This window comes from Eublepharis macularius, chromosome 8 (genome assembly GCF_028583425.1).
Source record: "Eublepharis macularius isolate TG4126 chromosome 8, MPM_Emac_v1.0, whole genome shotgun sequence".
NCBI lineage: Eukaryota > Metazoa > Chordata > Lepidosauria > Squamata > Eublepharidae > Eublepharis > Eublepharis macularius.
In genome coordinates, this window is record NC_072797.1 from 20,745,500 (window position 1) to 20,766,694 (window position 21,195).

The following is a 21,195-nucleotide window of genomic DNA, read 5'->3' on the forward strand; positions in this document are numbered from 1 at the left end:
AACACACGTTAAGAAATACCTAGGTTCAGCACGTGTTCTCTTACCTCAAGGTTTGCCGGGATCTGTAGGCGTCCTGGAAGCTTAAAGTTTAGCATTTACAGAGCAGCAAAAAGGGGAAGGGAAATACAGGCGCCTGTATTTTAAGCTTTAAGCTTCCAGGATGCCTTTAAGCTTCCAGGACGCCTACAGATCCTTTAAGCTTCCAGGACTTTAAGCTTCCAGGACGCCTACAGATCTTTAAGCTTCCAGGACGCCTACTTTAAGCTTCCAGGACGCCTACAGATCCCGGCAAACCTTGAGGTAAGAGAACACGTGCTGAACCTAGGTATTTCTTAACGTGTGTTTTGGCTCTCAGTGTTCTAAAAACTTCTTTTTGTCTTGGTCTTTCCCACTGCTTCACTGTCATCTCATCAGGAGTGACTTGCCATCTACTAAAGACACACATCATCTCAACTCTGCTAATGCTGCTCTTTCCGGCACATTGTTAGTAATGTTATGTTGTCCAGACATTATTATGGAGCGATAACAGACTGTTTTCAGTAGGCAAGCACATTTTTCAGCAATGCTCAAGCAGACTATTTGCTCTTCAGCAATTTTAAATTTGATTTGTAGTAAATTGTTTTAATCCATTCTCCATCAAGGGCAACCATCTCTAAATTAAATGTTTGGTCAACCGCATCATACAAGAAACAAAACAGCTGTCCATTCCCAAAGCTTTATTGCTCGTGAAAACTAAGCTTTATGACGAAGCTGGGTAATTGGGTGCAATCATCTGAATGAAGGGCTTGAACAGTGGAAATTACAGTATCTTTAAAGGGAATTTTAAAGCTATGAACACTCTATTAAGATAGTAGTAGACTCACAAGGTTTCCCTTTGAACTTGCTTCTTTTTTTCATATAGACTGAAAAGTCATGCATGCTTGCTGTTATAGAGAAAATGCCAACACGCTGATCTTCCCAGAAAAAGTGGAGGGAGGACAACTCTAGGGAAAAACCAAGAGCTTTCAGCTAAACATTAGGAGGAACTTCCTGACGGTTACAGCAGTCCCTCAGTGGAACAGGCTTCCTCGGGAGGTGGTGGGCTCTCCTTCTTTGGAGGTTTTTAAGCAGATTCTAGACGGCCACTTGACAATGCTGCATCTCCCTAAAGGGAGGATTTGTTCACAGATGTCCCAGTGTTCTATTTCGTTTGGCTTCAAGATGAACAAGGTACAGAGGGGTGTGTTGCTTGAGGTCTTGCTTTTATTATAGCTGTGCTCGAACAATAATTTATCCCACTCATATCCATAAACACACACATGCACACACTCCGTTTCCCTTGTGATTCTCCTTTTCCTCTGCAATGTCCTCCATCTGTTTAACTTCCTTTCACGCCATCTTTCTTCCCTTCCACACCTGCCCTAAACAAGCAAGCAGGTGGGCTTAGAAATTCCACTACAGCACAATTCACCCTCCATCACAGTTATGTATATATGTTTGTGTGTGTATATATAGACTTCAATAGAAGACAGTTCTTCTGAAAGGCCTCCCATCCAAGCTCTGGCCAGATCCAGATCTACTTATATTCTGTAGTGTTGCTAGATCATGTTTCTTCCATTTTCATCAAAGTTTTTTTCCCAAAAAAACAAAATACGCATCACATTCAGCATATATATAACCAGGGCTTTTTTTCTAGGAAAAGAGGTGGTGGAACTCAGTGGTGGAACTCAGGACCGCACAATGACGCCACTTTGGGTTAGCTGGAACAAAGGGGGAGTTTTTTAAAGTTTAAATCGCCCTCGGTGAAAATGGTCACATGGCCAGTGGCCCTGCCCCCTGATCTCCAGACAGAGGGGACTTTAGATTGCCCTACGTGCTGCCAGCAGGTGAGATTGGGTGAGATTGCCCCTCTGTCTGGAGAACAGGGGGCGGGGCCACCAGCCATGTGACCATTTTCAAGAGGTGCTGGAATTCTGTTCCACCATGTTCCAGCTGAAAAAAAGCCCTATATATAACAAAGTCTGAATAGGCTCCATTGCAAAGTGTTTCCCCTTTTACTTTTTGCTGTGTGTGCAGTTGCACATAAGTACAGAATCCCATGGGATAAAAGCAGCTGGATAGGGGTGGGCGGGTTCAACAGCAAGTAAAAGGCAAATGTTCCATTCATTCTTGCACCTTCTCAGATACAAATTGCCTCATCCCAGAGAAGCTTTGCAGTAGAGAAGGAGGTCTGTGGTCTGGCATGTTGTTGGCCATTCATTCTGTCTCTTTCCCAGCATGCTCAAGAATCAAAATTCAAAATTTACATACATATACACACAAAACAGAGTAACTTGATCAGTCTAATTCCACTGGGACAGAATTTTGTCACTGGAAAAGATGTGACACAAATCTAAACTCTTGCTGTTCTGCTAACATTAATTGCACCACAAGAGCTGCACTGACAGACACTTTAACATCTGATGACATTCTTGCACATAGAGGTCTTCACACAGAGAAGTCACATACGTTTACACAGAAGTGTGTACATGTGTTAGGAACTCAAGACTGGCAACTCAAGACTGGCAACAGCTTCCTGTCATATAATGCACACACTGTGTGTGCAGTATGATGCATATGCTGTTGAGATAATCAAATATATAGGTTTGCTTGAAAGTTACATTATCAATTATGTCAGCATAGGTGCCTTGTATGCTACCTGCCATATCCAACATGAAAATTCATTCTGTGTTATAATTTAATCATTTGCACAATAGCATTTTAAGATTTTTGAACTCCAAGTGGAAAAAAGAACACAAGTTTTAAGAAAGATAAAAAGTCAGCCTTTGAATTTTCCAATTTAACAGAAGAAGGGAACTTTGACTCTGTTCTGTGTGCAGACCGACACAGCTACCCACCTGAAACTAACTCCAATTAAATATTTTACATATATTTACACACACACATATACACAGCAAAGGTGAGAGTCAAATGAACTGGAAGCAACACAATATTTTCTTTGGAGGGTTCTGGGAACTAGCCACCGTATTTAGTCCCAAGAGATTGTCAGCAAAAGTACCGTCCTTTGTGGTGCAGCCCAGTTACCAGCGACGGCTTTCATCTTTTAGGAGTGTGTAAAGCAGAACAGTCTTTCAATACATTTCACTTTGTGAGCAACAGCATTCACCATTTGTTTTCTTTTTAAAAATGCACTCTCCAGTTAGCACCCCAATTAACCAGTGACAAAAGCAGAAGTGTATGTCTGCTGAGTGTGTGGACTTACCATGATGTTATCAGGCTTAAAGTATCCTTTTCATACTCTGAATCAAGGACCTGTAATACTGTATCCCCTACCGGCAAACATGCCAACAATTAAGATAAAGACCTAGGCAATTTCCTGCAAAGGAACAAAACTTAGATCTTGTTTTCAAAGATTCCACAGACCTTACTAGAATTAAATTTTAAATTACATTTATGGGTTTATACTCACTACCCTTGGATACACACCTATGGAAAATCTGCTGGAGTGTTTTTAAAATAAATAATAAATATTTTGCTGTAGTTCATAAAGACATGGCAATCGATCACTCTTTGGCATTAGCACCATCTACCTTGCAGGGTGGACCAAACAAAATAAAGGAAGATACAACACAAGATGAATAGTGGGGAAAGACACTGGCATTATTATCCCCACTCTGCACAAACAAATATGGAAACAACAACTTGAAGTATCGCAGATCTTTACAATACCCATGCTAGTTAGGTCAGTATTACTACACTAATATTACCAGCAAAGGCTCAGTCTAAGACCATATAGGGACAGCTTAGCAAATATTTTCTTACTGAAGAATTTTTAATCACTATTATTCATTTTACTGGATTATTTATAATAATAATAATAACATTCGACTTATATACCGCCCTTCAGGACAACTTATTGCCCACTCAGAGCGGTTTACAAAGTATGTCATTATTATCCCCACAACAAAACATGCTTTGAGGTGGGTGGGGCTGAGAGAGCTCCAGAGAGCCATGACTAGCCCAAGGTCACCCAGCTGGCTTCAAGTGGAGGAGTGGGGAATCAAACCCGGCTCTCCAGATTAGAGTCCTGCTGCTCTTAACCACTACACCAAACTGGCTCAATGAAATATCATATATTATTAACTATTTCTGCACAGAGTTCTAATTTAGTGTAACATATCCCTTTGACACTGAAGAAAGCGCCAATACAAGATAACCAGTGCAAAGTCAGACAATTTGTTTGCTCTATTTATATTTTTAAAATCAGCACTGGCAACCATTCATGTGCATTGTGACACTCTCTACATTGACCAATTAAATTGCAGACTCAAGTGCTTTAACTTCAAAGTAGTGTATTTGCAGAGGCAAAAAAGGTTCTCATGAGAACACAAAGGAGTTATTTCATGATAAAAACAGGGTCTCTTGGTCTCATATGTCATTTTTTTCCTATGGGAACAAATAGCAGGTCACCCGAAGTCAAAGTAATACATCCCACATCTTATCCCTAACAACAGAAGAAATCACTATAAAGAACTCTTTGCACTGCATCAAAAGGAACAGGGAATTATCAACCAAAGGCTAACCAAAGAGAAGTTTGGGTGCATTTGCAGTGAATGAGCTTATCAACGATCCAAAGTCTGCAAATTCAAAACCATAGAGATGAAAGAGGTCTGAAACAATAACTAGATTTCCTGTGAACAAGAAAAATACTTTAAGCAAAACGCCCCTGATCAATTCTCACCTAGCCTTCATTTTAAAACTACAGCTATCTTTAAACAGAGTGAGAACCAACAAACATGGAACGGCACAGCACTCTCCTATTTCTGTGCAGTTGGCCGTGCTTTCTCCAGGGATTCTGATCACATGGAAAGAGCCCTAAGATCACATTCTAACAGTAAAATTAAAACCAATGGGCTTAGACTGCATAGGATTCTGCATAGGATTCACTGTAAATGCCTTAAAAGCACTTACTCGAACCTGGATTGGGAAACTGTGACACAGACCCCTTGGAGTATTTTGAACAGAAAGTTACAAGCTCCATCCCAGTCTGCTCCAGATATATATTTTATGCATGCTTTCTTAAGACCAAGACTGTACAGTCTGAATATGCCAAAATGGATTCTTACCATGGTTATTCTAGATGCCAGATTTTGGGTGCACTTTATCAAAGGTTATAAATTGTGTTTATATAGAGTACTAGATGAAAATAGGGAGCCAAGAAAAGGCAAGGGAATATGATTGATTGTACTGGGACAGAATGTTGAGAACATGGATTTAAAACTTTCTTCAGCTCTGAAGGCTTTCAGGGACCTCATTTTGTCACCTATAACATGGGAATGTTAATGGAAGATCTCTCAGGGAATAAGAACTACATAATAAAATTCCCAAACAAACAAAAGCATTATTTATTAATATTATACCCATAATAAAGTTTCATTTCACATATGCAGGTGTAGCGGGATAGACAGAAGATGTTTACATGTGCTATTATTTAGTTAAGAACAGCTAGAAAGATTAAATATGCACCGTGACCGGATATTCATACCATGAAAAGATACTGCCCAAGTCCTCAACAACTAACATGTGTTCTTTAGCATTCTTATGAAAATAAAGGCAGCATTCTAAAACAAAACACAAATGAAACCATGCCAGAGTGTATCACATGAAACACACACACACACACACAGAGTATAAGATAACTATGAGTGGAAGTGAATACAAATCAAGATGTTTTTAATAGCTCGATCATGCTAATTTTTACTCATATGCATAATTGCAAATCTTATCAGCGGGTTGTTTATCAATTCAATACTAAGGAATAGTACAAGAACTTCTTGGAAAAGCCAGACCACAAAATAGCAACATAGTTTGGTTTTAGCATTATTTGTTTTCTATGGTACTGTAGAATTATCACAAGGAGTTTATAGGATTGCCAATCTCCAGGTGAGGCCCTGGAGTTCTCCAAGAATTACATCTGATCTCTAGATTACAGAGATCAGTTCCCCTGGAGAAAATGGCTTTGGATGGTAGACTCCACGGCATCCCATCCCTGCTGAACTCCCTGCCCTCCCCAAACTCGAACCTCCCAAAATCTCCAGGAATTTCCCAACCCAGAGTTGGCAATCCTACATGACATGCAGGCTGTTTTAGCTGATTTTGAATAACATTTTGGTGTTTTTTAGATGCGTTCCTAATCATCATCACAGCACATCTCTAGGCTAGGGAATCAATATTTTGTTCCTACCGATGAAGGCAGAAGAGAGATAAGAGATATTCAGAGAGAGATATTCAGGAATGAATATTTTCTGCAAGGGCTTTTAGAGGACCCAAAATGTTTCCTGGAAAACTCCAAAAGCTTATCTCCTCCACCATAGTTTGCTACAGGTTTGGTACATGTTTATGATTTAAAATTAGTTGTCTTCTTCCTAGTAGTGGTGAGATCATTGTGTGACCAAGCAGTTCTGAACACATAAACTCACCATCAAGAAATCTGATTTTTTTAAAAAACGAACAGAATATTGAACCTATCACTAAAAAGAAGAACTTGTTCTGGAACTGTAGAGACTGGGGTGTGCACCCAAAAAAACTTCAGCTCAATCTGGATCTGGGTATTAGGGATACCATAAAAATTCAGTATCCCTGAAATCCGGGGTCAGATTCTCTAATCTGGTTCTGTAAAATTAGAGAATCCCAAAATTATCCTGCCATTATCCCCTATAGGGAAAACTATTCTGGGGGGCAGTTTTCAATCAAACTCCATCAGTTTTTCGGGGAACCTACTCCTTCCTTCCACTAAAGGCCCCCCAAGTTTCAAGAAGATTGGACGCAGGGGTCTAATTCTACGGGTCCCTGAACAAGCTGCCTCCCAGTCACTCTCCATTATTTCCTCTGGGGGAAACATTTCCAAGTCTTTCCAGGCAAAGAGAAACCTTAAGCAAATGCAACTCCTGGCCAAAAGCCAGTCCCAATGCAAGTCCCACTCCTGCCCAACAGAAACCAACAAAGCCCAACAGAAACAAACTACAGCAAGGGAGCCAATGTCAACCCCAATGTCAAACCGGAGAACCCAAACTGAAGCAAGAGGCTGGGGCTTGGCTGGACAAGCCACAGAGATTAAAAGGCTGCTGGTGGCAGCAGCTTGGAAGGCTCTGATACAGCTCCGAGGTGGAGGTGGGTGGGATGGGAATCCACGGCCCTCACGGAGAAAAGCAGGCAGCCCAGGCGGAGCAGCAGTGAGAGAGCAGCAGCATGAAGTTGATCAAAGCACCAAAGCAAGTTCCAGGGCAGGGGAGCAGTGTGAGGCTGGTGGAGGACAGGAGGCAGCAGGCAGAGAAGCTGGCAGAAAAGCCACTTGGGAGCCTGGGGAGCTGGGAGGCCACGGGCAGAGGGGGAGAGTCGTGCCTCCCCCCACCCCATGCCTGGAAAGAGGCAAAAAAAGCTTGGAGAAACCAGCCTGCAGCATTTGCCAGATTAAACTGAATAAACCTGGTTTAATCCAGCCCACCAGTATCCGGCTTCCTGGATCTGATCCAGGCTCCTCTGTTTTGAACTGGTATAGCCAGATTGGCATAAATCCAGCTATTTAACTGGTATATGAATGCTGGCTTGCACACCCCTAGTAGGGGGCACCGCTTAAACGAGTGCTGGGGTGGGCAGGGTGCTGACAGCTATGGAGAGCCCCAACTGAATCTGTTGGAGGAACTCCTGTTTTGTAGAAACTTGCGTTTCACAATTTTTAAAAATGCTTGAAAGAGTGTGTGTGTGTGTGTGTGTGCAATTTTACAAGGAAGAAAAAATAATTGTGAAGTTCACTTCCCATTTTGTCTCAGCCCTAAAGAGAAATTTTATCACAACAGCCGAGAGCGGTATGCTAGGATTCTATGCACGTTTTCAACCAGACCTACTCTTCAGTGTGTGTGCAAAGGACTGCAGAATGCGAACAGGCTCCACTGTATGCAGAAGATCCATACGGTACTCCTGCAATTCTGTGCATATGTAGTTGGGAGAAATACCACCCAATACAGCAGGACTAACTTCTGAATTCAGGTGAACATGATCATGCGGCACAATTTATTCAAGGTTGCAGCAGAATGCCCCTCCTGACCTGTGCACCTCACTCCACTTTGGCTCTCTGGGGCATCTCAGCACCAGAGGTCGTCCCATGTCTCTGCCCAGCAACAAACTATAGTCTCCCAGCCTGCCCAACTCTCTCGTGTTTCTCATTTGGTACACTGCGACCTGCTGGTCGATTTTGAAATTACCCACCAAGAGGGCTAAGTTCCCTTCCGCACTGCTGATTAAAGGCTCCACCTAGTACCCATGTCTCCCACTGCCAAGTGACGGGTTACAAGAATGGTGTAACACACATGTACACTCCCAGAGAATTAGTGATCTAGCAACTGACTGTCTCTTTTCTGCTATTGCCCAGTTTGAATAGCGTGTTCAAACAGTGGAAGTCCAAGCGGCACAGAGAAAAACTACCAGCATTTAAAATGATAAAGAATTTATTAAAACAAAAAGTCCACACACATTCTCTGCACATTAATGGACTGAGCAAAGAGCACAAACAACTTGGGAACAGGTAGCCCTCTGTCCCTCAGCTCTGTACATGCCCCAGAGGTGGTAATGGAGACTGCTGTCAAGTCATAGCTGTCTTATGGTGACCCCTGCTGGGGTTTTCAAGGCAAGAGACTAACAGAGGTGGGCTTGCCATTGCTTGCCTCTGCATAATGACCCTGGCCTTCCTTAGAAGTCCCCTATCCAATTACTAACCAAGGCTTTTTAGCTTCAAAGATCTGATGAGATCAGGCTTGCCTAGACAATCTGGGGCAGGGCATGTATGCCTTAACTGATCTTATTCTCAGGCCGAGAAACTATAGCATTCTAAAAACTTCCCATTACCTTGGCGTCCTTGTCCAGACAGTCAGCCTTTTGCCTGCTCCGGGTGGCACTCGCAGCCGTCAAGATGGAGCCCATATCAGAGCGCTCTTTCCTCCAGATGAAATCAACCATAACGGACCCCTCTTTCTGGGTGTCAAAGGGATTTTATCTCTTCTGTCTGTGCATCCCCCTTGTGGGTTAAAACTCCTTCCTGAGATTGCCAGGGAGGTAACTATCTAGCCTCCTGCACCTCAAGCCTCTGTCACTTTCTGGGTGTCATATTCCAGCCAAAGTGTTAGCTGGCCATTCCATTGTCTCAGGCGTTGATGGTTTGGTTCTTGCTACAGCCAATGACAGTATAGGCACTACTTGGGAGCAACTGACTTCCCTCTTTCTGCCTGTCTACTGCAAAATTTAAGCCTTGAAATAAAATGCATTTCTTCAAAATGGTCAAAAGAGTTCACAGTTGCCCAGGGATTCCCCCAATCATAGGATGCCCTGCACATTCTAGCTATAAAAGCAGCACTTTTATCCCCACCATTTTGACCTTCTGGGTTGACAGTATTTTTAATCCTTACATAAATAAAGAAAAATAGTCCACACTAGTTCCAAATCACAGCACAGCCAAGGATTTTGAGGGTGGCCTTGGAAAAGTCACACTGTATCATTCTCAGTTCTTCATCTGTAAAACATAATGAATTTTTGCAAACTAAATTGGATGGGGTAATACTACTCAGGGCTTTTTTTCAGCTGGAACACGGTGGAACAGAGTTCCGGAACCTCTTGAAAATGGTCACATGGCCAGTGGCCCCGCCCCCTGATCTTCAGACAGAGGGGAGTTTAGATTGCAGCACGGAGGGCAATCCACTGGCCATGTGACCATTTTCTCCGAGGGCAACCCACTGAGTTCCACCGCCTCTTTTCCCAGAAAAAAAGCCCTGATACTACTAATACCCACCTTAAACTTTATGGACAGAGATTAGGAGGTATATCTTATGTTTCGGTAATGCAAAAAGATTCAATAAGTCAACATATGACAATTCTGCACAGCAAGGTGTTATATTTGAATTACTTCCTTGTTCATGGGTATACTTGGCTACTGTCTACAAGCCACTTCAGCCAACAGCATGGCTTAGTCGCAATGACATGGTGGCCAAAACACAAATATATAAGCTCAAAATGTTTTATTGGTCATCATTGTTCCAATGTCCTCTCATGAAGACAGAGTAGTCCGCATCCAGGTAGTGGCTGGAGATCTCACAGAATTACAACTGATCTCCATAAAGATCAGTTCCCCTGGAGAAAATGGCTGCTTCAGAAAGTGGACTCTATGGAATTATACCCTGCTGAAGTCCCTCCCCTCCCCAACCCCCACCCCGTTCAGGCTCCACCCCACCCCCCATATCTGCAGGAATTTCCCAACATAGAGCTGGCAACCCTAAACACCTGAATATTCACATTACATTTGCATGCAGTATATGCTTGCATTGCATTATTTACAAGTGTATTACAGAGCCACAATTGATGGTGGGTAATGGGGAATTTGTCTGAATCGGGGCCAGCAGTATAAAAAGCTACTAAACTCCTCAGAGACTAACAGTGAAATCCTAAGCAGAGTTACTTGACTCTAAACTCACTCATCCTCTAAGCAGCTCATCTTTTGCTTAGGATTTCACTCCAACAGTCCAATCTTAAGAAGAGCTATACCCCTCCTGGCTCTTTGACTGAACTAGTGTAACCCACTAGTCTGAGTGGGGACACCCAAGTTCAAATCCCGACTCACAATGAAACTCACCAGGTGACCCTGGGCAAGGCACTGTCTCTCAGCCTAACCTACTATACAGGGCTGTTGTGAGGATAAAATGGAAAGGAGAGAACCATACATACCATCCTGATATACTAAATAAACACAATATTTTATTTGTTTACAAAATTTATACCTCACTTTCCTGCCTTCATCAGGGCCACCAAGGCGGCTCAGAGATTAAAAACAAGGCGGCTCAGAGATTAAAAACAAAAACAAATCTTAAAAACCATTAAAACCAAACAAAAACACATCATTAAAACAGTTAAAACTAAAGTTTTGTACACAAACATTAAAACAGCAACTAAAACACAGGGCAGTATAGAGGGATCAGTGGGAGAATGCCAGATGAAACAAAAAGTCTTCACCCGCTAATGGAAGACGGCGACAGGGACAGACAAATCTCCCTGGCAAGAGAGTTCCAGTCTTGGTGACATTCCAATAAGGCGCTCTCCCGGTTGCCACCCACTTAATCTCAGAAGGTGAGATCACCTGAAGCAGAGTAGGTAGTCCTTCTAGTATGTTGGTCCCAAGCCATATAGGGTTTTAAAGGTCAACAACAGCACCTTGAATTGTGCCCAGAAACTGATGGGGAGCCAGCATACATGGGCCAAGACTGGAGTGATATGATCCCTATAACCCACTCCAGTCAACATCCTGGCTGCAGTATTCTGGACCAATTTGAAGTTTCCAAACACTGAGAAAAGTATAACTCTGCTTAGTTGCACTGTAAACTGCTCCACGTAATCACTGAAGACAACCAACTACCATTTGGCCTAAAAATGTATGTTCTATACAAGACAGCAGGTTCAACAAGTTCATTTAGTTCAAGAAACAAAATGGATATGAAATTCAGGTTTTCATTGAAATTCGTGGGAATGCACAACCTTTGCCATGTACAAGCTTCATCATCTGCAGTGCTCTATAATACTACCACCCAGAGATTCCAAAATGTTTAGAGATTAGATACTGTCAATCAGGTTCACAAACTGATAAAGGTTCCACGATTAGCCTCAAATGCAGTACTTTAGAGGTGGGGGGTGGAGGGCTATTTATTTATTTATGTTTTTATTTATTTAGCACTTCTAGGAGCTTGGGCTGCAGAGAGTTGTGTGCCTCATCTCTTGTTTGCAGGATCCCTCACTACAGTTACAAAAAGGCAGATAGCAACCGTAGCCATTTGGCCTCTACTGGTTTCGCCTGAAGAAGCCCCAATTATACTTCCAAGAATGTTTTTTAGGATTGTACTTGAATGCAAGAGATCAATGTGGATGGAACTTGTACGGTATAAATGCCGACAATACTGTGCAACTGAGCCTGCAGCGTGTAAGGATTCAGGATCTTGAAACAGTCTTGTGGTATAGATGTAACATCTCAATTGTTATTTATTAGCAACATTCACACAAGGCACATAAGTACCGCAAGAGGCTTAAAGGCACTTTATTGTTCATTTTTGTCTCAAGTGTTAATCTCACTGGAGCAACTGCTACAAAATTCAAAGTTCCTCTCCTTCATTAAAAAGCTTTATCTACAGGGAAAGTGGATCAAGTTACTCAGAGGAGGTTAGTAATGAAATACCTTGTTTGCTATTTATTTTGATAAGCCTGTCCTGATTTCTTGACCCTGTCCATTAATCTTCAGTACATGGAAACTTAACTCAATATAATTTGGGGGGGAGGGTCCAAAACTGACTACAAAAAAAAAACCCTCACACAACCATGTCCTCAGTTTCCCTCATCTACCCCAAGGTCAAATATAAGCATCTCAAAATCTATTGGGGGGGAAATCAGAATGAAAGGCCAGAATACTCCACTGAGACAACTTGGTCAGCAGCAGTAGGCTGAGGATGGGCAAGGTTCATTTTTATTATCACTTTCTCAGGCATTTAAACAAAGAATGGAAGACATGTCTCTTGCACTGTGAGGAAACTCCCTAAGGACTCATTTTCAGCCCCCCTTCTTTCTCTAAATTTCAAAGGCCCCAAAATGCTCTGAAGCCTTGACTTAACCCTTTCCTTACTCTTCATACCCAATCAAAATGTATTTATTTATACTCCGCTTTTGTCCTCATGGGACCCACAACAGTTTACATTGTTCTCTTCTTCTCCATTTTCTCCTAACAACAACCCTGTGAAGTAGGTTAAGCCAAGAGGGTATGACTGGCCCAACATGTAATTCCATTCACTTGCATTCTTTCCTTGTTTTCTCCTTGCCCCTTTAATGGCTCTTAACTTGTGACTTGAGGGTCACCAACTTTCCCTAGTGACCCTTCAGACTGACCGTCAAACCACAATAAAATAATAAATGCTGGAGAACATGGGGTTTCTTTAAAATTCCTCTCATTTGCTGCAGAGGCAATTCATTGTTCAGTTTCAATTTTAAACTTTAAGCAGCAATTTCCTTCTTCAGTAGTGTAAGATGTTAGTTACAGCAAATACTTCCAAGAATTCCCCTGGCTTTGTACATGAGTCTCTGCTCTGTGTGTGCATTTAACATTGCTGGATTATAGCCACAAAGACATACACAGCAGCTGTATTTTGATATGGAAGCACTGTGAGGGTTTTCCGATGTGGTTCCCAAGAAGGTTAAATAAGTGGGGTGGTCTACAAAGAGCAAGGCAAATCAGAAGAGTACTCTTCAATTAGAGTGACATTTAAGGAGCTCTGCTTTAATCAGGTGCACCTACAGCAGTCCAGCATACGGCACTGATGTGATTTCATTTTCTGTACAAACCCAGCTCTCTTTAAAAATGGAACCCGGAAAAGAGGCCACCATGACAGACCCTTTCTGATGTTAATCATTGCTGCCTGCCTGGATTTAGTTAACAAGTTTTATAAACAGCATGCAACCATTAAACCAGCCATACATCTTCTCAATTGGCTTGCGGCAAATGTTTACATGTGCAATGCAATCAGCTGCTCTTAAGGCACACTCTGTGTCTCAAAGAAACACATTATCCTCACACTTTCCCACCAACAGCACATCATGCTTGACAACCACGTAACACAAGCCACAGTCATGAAAAAGATCACGTGCTTTCCTGCATCATCTCAACATAACAGAGACATCAACAGACACAAAGTACAGACAGGGCTCAGCTGACAATAGCGCCACAAATGCAAACGTGTCAGAAAACTTCATACTCAACAGAAGTGCGTTAATATTTCACAAGTTAAGAATGCAAAACAGCATGTTTCCTGTTCGTATATTAAGGCTCTAGAATGCAACACAAGAGTTTAAGACTCGAAGAGACGTGTGAATAAACTTTTAGCCTGTATCACTATTACAACTCTGTTCCCACTTTGTAGGATTGGAACACTACCAATGTGTTGATGTTCCAGCACACTAGAGAGCTAGTAGCCATCCCCGCAAAAAATAACTTCACCACAAGAAAGCAGTTTTTCACACTGAAATGTCATTGATATAAACCACACGTTTCATTGTCACAAACACCTTATCCTTAAATAGTAGCACCTTTGAAACTACAAACTAGCAGGGTTATAATAGAGATCTCTGTTCTCCCAGTTTGAGCACACCATGTTCAGTCAAATCAGTATAGCTGTCAAGTATATTTCACTGTATGCCAGAAAGAGAAGGGATTCAGAAAGTAAACAGGCAGATACACAACAGAGCGGAAGGACAGGCTCTTTCAGTTTACTGTATAGCAAGCTGAAACAGGACATAATATGAAGATAACGGAAACACCATTGCATGATGTGTTATTAATTATGTCCCTTTTACAGGACAACAACTTATCATATACCCAAAGGGTCTCATGCAAAACACATTGGCTATATCTTGTAAACCTTTGTTTGTTTGTTTGTTTGTTTGTTTGTTTGTTTGTTTGTTTGTTTGTTTGTTTGTTTGTTTGTTTGTTTGTTTGTTTGTTTGTTTCCAAACAGCAGTTGTTAACAACTCCCACTTTAGTAATGAATTACTTTACTTCTGTAGAATTTGACTATGTATTGCCATGGGAGTTGTTAATGCTACTGTTCCTTTGACCCAGTACAGAGAAGAAAATAAGCAGCCAACTCACACCCTCTTGCATTGAGTGAACAATAGTGCAAAGGATGTTTTTCCAGCCTAAGGAACTCCTCGCTATTCTAGAATTATCCACAGTCTTTTCTTGCATCATCCCAGGGAAAAGAGGAGTAATCTATTGCTTGTTCTTCCAGCAGTATTAATGCAACACCAATCTCCCAGAGGTCAGGAATGAACTCTACAGCAAACTATCAGTAGTAATCTTAAAAGCTGCAGGATGTGGGGGCTATCTAATGCTAAATGGAGGACAGACCTGGTTTCATACAATTGGTAAGAACTAGAACTATATAGAAATGCACTCAACTTAAATCAATGAATCTCATAATGACATCCGAACCAATCACGTTTACTTAGAAATAAGTGACATTGATTTCAGTACAACTTACCACCACGTGAGTATCTTTAGGGCTTCATCCTGCCTTCCAGCTAAATGTGTTTAGGTTTAGAGCATAAATTCTCATCACACACTACCTATTTCTCAAAGACACCCAAGGACTTCTGTATAGGTAAAAATGGGATTGCTAAACACTTAGACTGAATTCCTATAGGTGTTTACCATTTCACTATATAGGGGACAAAGGGATTTTGCAAAAAGGAGCTAGCAAAATCCAAAAGTGAGAGAAAGTAAAGTCTGAAGCCTTCCTCCAGCTAAAGCTACTTTCTTCAACAAGATCCCGGTCCAATAGCATCTTAAAGACCAACTAGATTTCCAAGATATGAGCTTTGAGTCAAAGCTCCCTTAGGGTTAGAGAGCCTAACCCTTAGGGAGCTTTGACTTGAAGCTCATACCTTGGAAATCTAACCCTTAGGATGTTTTGGCTCTTGAAAGTTCATATCTTGGAAATCTAGTTGATCTTTAAACGGCTATCGGACCCAGGTCTTGCTCTTCAACTGCAGACCAACACAGCTACCCACCTGAAATGTCCTTCAACAAGTGGAAGAGCCACTTAAAGTTGGAGGAAGACTCCATAAGCTGGTGAAACATCCTTGAATTTAAAGCAGGATATATACCCATGTATTTTAAGACTTACGTTATTTTTAATAGCAAGATTATAAGTAAAGGGAAAACAGCCCGTTTGGGGGAGAGGAGTTAAACGTATCTGAGAGGAGGAAAATTGTGCTCCCTTTTGATATGGCAAACTTCACAATGTAATTTTAAGACTGGGAATCCTGATATGTAATTTGGTCTTTAAAAACCAAACACAGGTTGGGGTGGGGGTGATATGGATCAGGGCCGCAGTTCCGGGGATAGGTAGATTAACATTTTCCCTGGCACTTTTTCCCTGATCAAAAACGTGCCCCTGTGAGCTGCTTTTAGTACCAGTGAGAATGAAAAAAAAAGACAACTACCTCTATTGTGCCTGCCATAGTTACTCACTGTGTAGAAACACATGGAACAGTATATAAATCTATGATTTTTAAAAAAAAATACACAAAATCAGATGAATAGATGCTCCTAACTGCTCACACCTTGGATTAGACATTGTTCTTGCTGGTAGGAGGGCAGCATAAGAGGCAGCGTGCAGGAATAAACCAGTGGTCCATCTAGACCAACATTCTAGTTAACAAGAGTGGCCAACCTATTGCCCTGGTTGGGTAACAAACAGAGCAGTACAGCAGGATTTGAATCTTGGGCACCTTAGAGACCAACAAGATTTTTGAGGTATCTACTTTCTAGATTTAAAGCTCCCTTCCTCAGATACAAGGTGGAGTCAGAGATCCCTGAGGTAAATAGGGCTCAGGGATCTCTTCTTGAAGGGAGCTCAGACTCTCAACAGCTCATACCCTGATAATCTTGTTGGCCTCTCAGGTGCCGCTAGACTCGTCCTGTTCTACTGCAGACTTACATCCACCTAAAACTATCTAAAGAGAGCAGAGTGGCCAAAGCCCCTGACGTTGTCTCCGAGCACTGGTAATCGGTGGCCGACTGCTCCTGCAGTTGGAGGTTCTCTTTAGTCACCACGGCTAGGAGCCCTGGATGTATCCAATTCTCTCTGAAAACCGTCTCGGCGAGTTGCAGCGAGCTCCACAATTTGCCCCGAGGGCCGGCCGGCCTCCCAACGTCCTTCTCCGCCGCCGCCTCCTCCCTCAGGCGCCTGGAGCGCGCAGGCGGCGGAGGGCGCCACTGACCTGAGGCAGGTGGTGAGCTCCCCGCCGGGCTTCAGGCACGGGTACTTGGTGGTGGCGACTTTGCTCTCGGAACAAACTTCCCTGCGAGGTGGACAAGGAGGGGAAAGAGCGCTCAGGCCGCCGTCATAACACACCTCCCGTCCCGAGTCAGTCATAACATACACACCGCCTGGCCAGCCGGGACGCGTCCCCGCGCTTCTCCCTCCCCGGGCGAGGCGCGGCGCTGGCCTGACGCGAGAGGCGAGGCCAGCAGGGCCGGGGGGCGTGCGGGGCTCAGCCCTCCGCGGCCCTGCGTCCTCCCTCGCTCGCCCACCCACCTGTCGCTCTCCTCGGGCTCCTCGCGGTAGGTCCACGCGTGGCCCAGCGCCGCCGCCGAGAGCAGCAGCAGCAGCAGCGAGCAGAGGCGCAGGCTCCGCGACGGCGACGAGCGCGCGAGCAGCAGAAGGCGCCTGGCACCTCCTCCGCCGCCGCCCCGCAGCACCATCGGGCGGCCTCTGCTCTCTCTGCGCGGCGCTCAGACTGCCGGCGCGCTCGGGGACGGGGAGGGGGGAGAGCGGGCGAGCTGCCCCCTGCGGCCAGAGGGAGTCGCTTGCGGGACGGGGCGGGAGGAGGGCGGACAGGACAGGCAGGAAGCCGGAGTCTGGTCGCCGAGGGGGCGGGAGAGGGAGAGGGGCCACCGGCTGTGGCGGAGAGGCACGCGTGGGCTCGCCTGCCAGCTGAGGAGACGGAGCCAGACCCCGGGGCCGGTGTGGGGGGGGAGCTGGCTGCAGACTGGGGCAAGAGGGCTTGGCTTGCCTGAAGCTGAGGGGCCACGAGAGAGCCTGGGAGGAGGGCTGGAGGAAGGGGGAGCCGGCTGCTGAGGGGCTCGGGAGAGAGCCTGGGGAGGATGGAGGAACGGGGAGCCGGCTGCTGAGGGGCTCAGGAGAGAGCCTGGGGAGGATGGAGGAACGGGGAGCCGGCTGCTGAGGGGCTCAGGAGAGAGCCTGGGGAGGATGGAGGAACGGGGAGCCGGCTGCTGAGGGGCTCAGGAGAGCTTGAGGAGGATGGAGGAACGGGGAGCCGGCTGCTGAGGGGCTCCGTCTTGATGCGAGGTGGGGAGAAGTGGCGGGAGCCTCTTGAGATGACGAGGTTCTCCTTCCACGCACAGGGAGGCGATTCTGGGGGTGAAGGAACGAACGAGGAAGGGGGCCGCCGGCTCTGTGCTCACTCAGAGGCGGCTGCGCGTGAGGGGAGATCGCTATAGGGCAGGGGGCGAAGGTGGCCCTGGTTTCCCCGCCGGGGAAAGACAGGGAAGGGGATGGAGAGGACCCGAAAGCAAAGGGCAGCCGGCGGTCGAGGAGGAACAGGCCGGGTCGGGGGCTGCGGAAAGCTCTGGAGAAAGAGGAATCCTTCGAAGGATAAAGTTTCTCACCGGGGGGGGGGTGTACAGGAAGGTGTGGGCAGAAGTTCGTGGACTGTGCGGACGAGATGCCAGCTAGCAGAGCGGAGCAGGTTTCCAAACCAGGACAGCCGGTGGGATCAGCTCTCCAGGAATGAGGGGGGCGAGCTTGGGCAAAAAGAAGCCGAAACCTGCGGGTGGGTGAAAGGAAGCGCCAGATACAGCCGAAGGAGCAGAATCGGGGGCAGCCAGCAGCTTAGGCAGGCGAGGGAGGGGGTAGCTAGATGTTTGGGGACGAGGATGAGGCAACCGGGCCTGGAAAGTTCACCAGAGGCAGGAGGTGTTGAGAGGAGAAGCTGAGAGGTGGTCGATGGGTCCAGCCAGGGAGGACGAAGAGGAAAACAGATAACTTTTGCAGGGGGGCGGAAAAGTCAGCTCAGCGCTGCAAGTGGGGACAGAGGCAGTTCGGAGACAACGCTGCAAGATGCAGAGATGAAACACACGGAGAAAATGACACAAGTTCTGGGCCAGTCTGGTTCCTGAAAAGTAGGAGGAACAGTTTTCTCAACAGATTTCAATAGGAAGAGCCAGTTCTCCAGAAGGATGTTAATGCTCTGGAAGCCCGAGTTGGAAATCGCTCTCTTGTTGGATGTTGTTCTAAGGCGCTCCAAAATAAAAAAGCTCTCTTTTTCTAACTGCCTGATCATCACCTGCCTTGTAGGCATCAAAGATACAGGAACTGGTATTGAGTAGGTTTCACGAGACCACAAAGATCCAGCCTTTTCTCTCAACAATGCGCGTGCATAATGCCATGGAGTCACACAGCCAACTTATGGTTGGTTCCCCCCACCCCCTAGGGTTTTCATGGGAAGAGCCAAACAACTGTATAGTAACCCTGGACTTCCTTGGTGGTCTCCCGTCTAAGTACTAACCAGGGCTGACCCTGCTTAGCTTCTGAGATTTGACAGGATTAGACTAGCCTGGGCTATGCAGGTTAGGGCAATAATTAAGTGCCATCAAGTCGCATCCAACAACTGACATATGAGACAACTCATCTGGTTTTCAAGGCAAAACGTAGTTTCCTCCATATTGCAACCCAGGTCTTCCTTGGTGGTTTCCCATCCAAATACTGAGCAGGGCCAACCATACTTAGCTTCTGAGCATGGACAAACTGACTAATCTGGGTTATTCAGTTTCCTACTCTCAACAAGAAACCATGTAGAGCTCCATGAACCAGATGTGACTTCTGGTGGCTGGTCTGCACTGCTTGTTTAGGAGAACCAGGAAATCTCTACAGTTTGAACAATCTGTTTGGTTACAAAAGATAATAGTTTAGCTCCACCCCTCCCCAAGAGCAGAGCTTTTTTAAAAGAGTGGAAACAAATGATAGATAAGTAGTAACAAAGCCTGTTGTAGGAAAAAATACAACAAGAAAGGGGAGGGTGGACAGGTGGGCGTTGCCGCCTCCTCTTTGACTGATCCTGGCTGGGTGAAGTGGGGGTGGGCGTTGCCTCCAGCTGTGCCTGATTCCAGCCAGGTGAAGTGGGGTGGGTGTTGCTGCCTGCTCCACACCTGGTCCCAGCCAGGAGAAGGGGGGCAGGCATTGCGACCACCTCCACACCTGATTCCAGCAGGGTGAACGGGGCAGACATTATCACTTGCTGCTCTCCTGATCCTGGGCAGGTGAAGGGAGGGTGGGCATTGCCTCCTGCTCTACACTTCAGCCCAGCCGCATGAAGACAGGGGGGGCATTGCTGCCTGCTTCACTCCTGATCCCGGTCATGTGAAGGGGGGCAGGCATTGCCACCTGATCTGCTCCTGATTCCAGCTGGGTGAAGGGGGGCAGGCATTGCCTCCTGCTCCATGCCTGATCCTGGATGGGTGAAGGTGGGGGGGCAGGCATTGCCACCTGCTACACTCCTGCTCCTGGCCATGTGAAGGGGGGCCAGGATTGCCACCTGATCCTGGCTGGGTGAAGGAGGGTGGGCAATGCCACCTGCTCTGCTCCTGATCCCAGCCGGGTGAAGGGGGAGCAGGCATTGTTGCCTGCTCCGCATCTGATCCCAGCTGGATGAAGGTGGGCGGCAAGCTTTGCCACCTGCTACATACCTGATCACAGCTGTGTGAAAGGGGGCAGGCATTGACAACTGCTCCATGCCTTATCCAAGCCAGATGAAGAGGGATTGGTCATTACCTCCTGCTCCATGCCTGATCCCAGCCAGGTGAAGGCAGGGAGCAGGCATGGCCACCTGCTCTGTGCCTAATCCCAGCCAGATGAAAGGAGGAGCCGGCATTGACTCCTGCTGCCCTCCTGATCCCAGCTGGGTGAAGGCCATTGCCACCTGCTTTGCACCTAATCCCTGCTGGGTGAAGGGGAAAGGCATTGCCACCTGCCCTGCTCCTGATCCCAGCCGGGTGATGGGGGTGGGTGGGCATTGCCTCCTGCTCTGCACCTGATTCCATCTGGGTGAAGGGGGATGGGCATTTCCGCCTGCTCTGTGCCTGAGCCCAGCTGTGTGAAGGGGGTGGGCATTGCTGCCTGCTCTGCACATGATTCCAGTGGGTTGAAGGGGGAGCAGGCATTGCCACCTACTCTGCTCCTGATCCCAGCTGGGTGAAAGTGGAGGGGCAAGCATTGCCACTTGCTACATGCCTGATCATGGCCAGGTGAATGGGGAGCAGGCATTGCCACCTGCTCCACTCCTGATCCAGGCAGGGTGAAGGTGGGGGCAGGCATTGCCTCCTGATCCACTCCTGATCCCAACTGGGTGAAGGTGGGGGCAGGCATTGATGCCTGCTCTGCGCCTGATCCCAGCCTGGGCTTCCTGCTGTTGCACGCTCTTGGAGGGATGGGCTGCCTCTTCTGGGCTTCCCTCCATGGCAGAGCCCTCTGGAGGTGCACCAGGGTAGGAAGTGAGTTGTCTGGAACACAGTTAGCCTTTTCTATAGTGAGATATAGTAGGATTTGCATGAGATGTATTGGT

At 45.8% G+C, this 21,195-nt stretch overlaps 1 protein-coding gene across 1 annotated transcript in view; it reads right to left on the reverse strand.

The window, feature by feature from the left end:
- Positions 1–17,325, reverse strand: part of CCBE1 (collagen and calcium binding EGF domains 1) — a 153,786-nt gene extending 136,461 nt beyond the window's left edge. The window contains exons 1-2 of the mRNA XM_054987548.1: positions 17,151–17,325; positions 16,834–16,914 (exon numbers count right to left, since the gene is read on the reverse strand). Of these exons, the coding sequence (XP_054843523.1) occupies positions 16,834–16,914; positions 17,151–17,317 (248 nt within the window). The 5' untranslated portion in view covers positions 17,318–17,325. The remainder of the gene's footprint in view (positions 1–16,833; positions 16,915–17,150) is intronic.
- Positions 17,326–21,195: the final 3,870 nt, after the last annotated feature.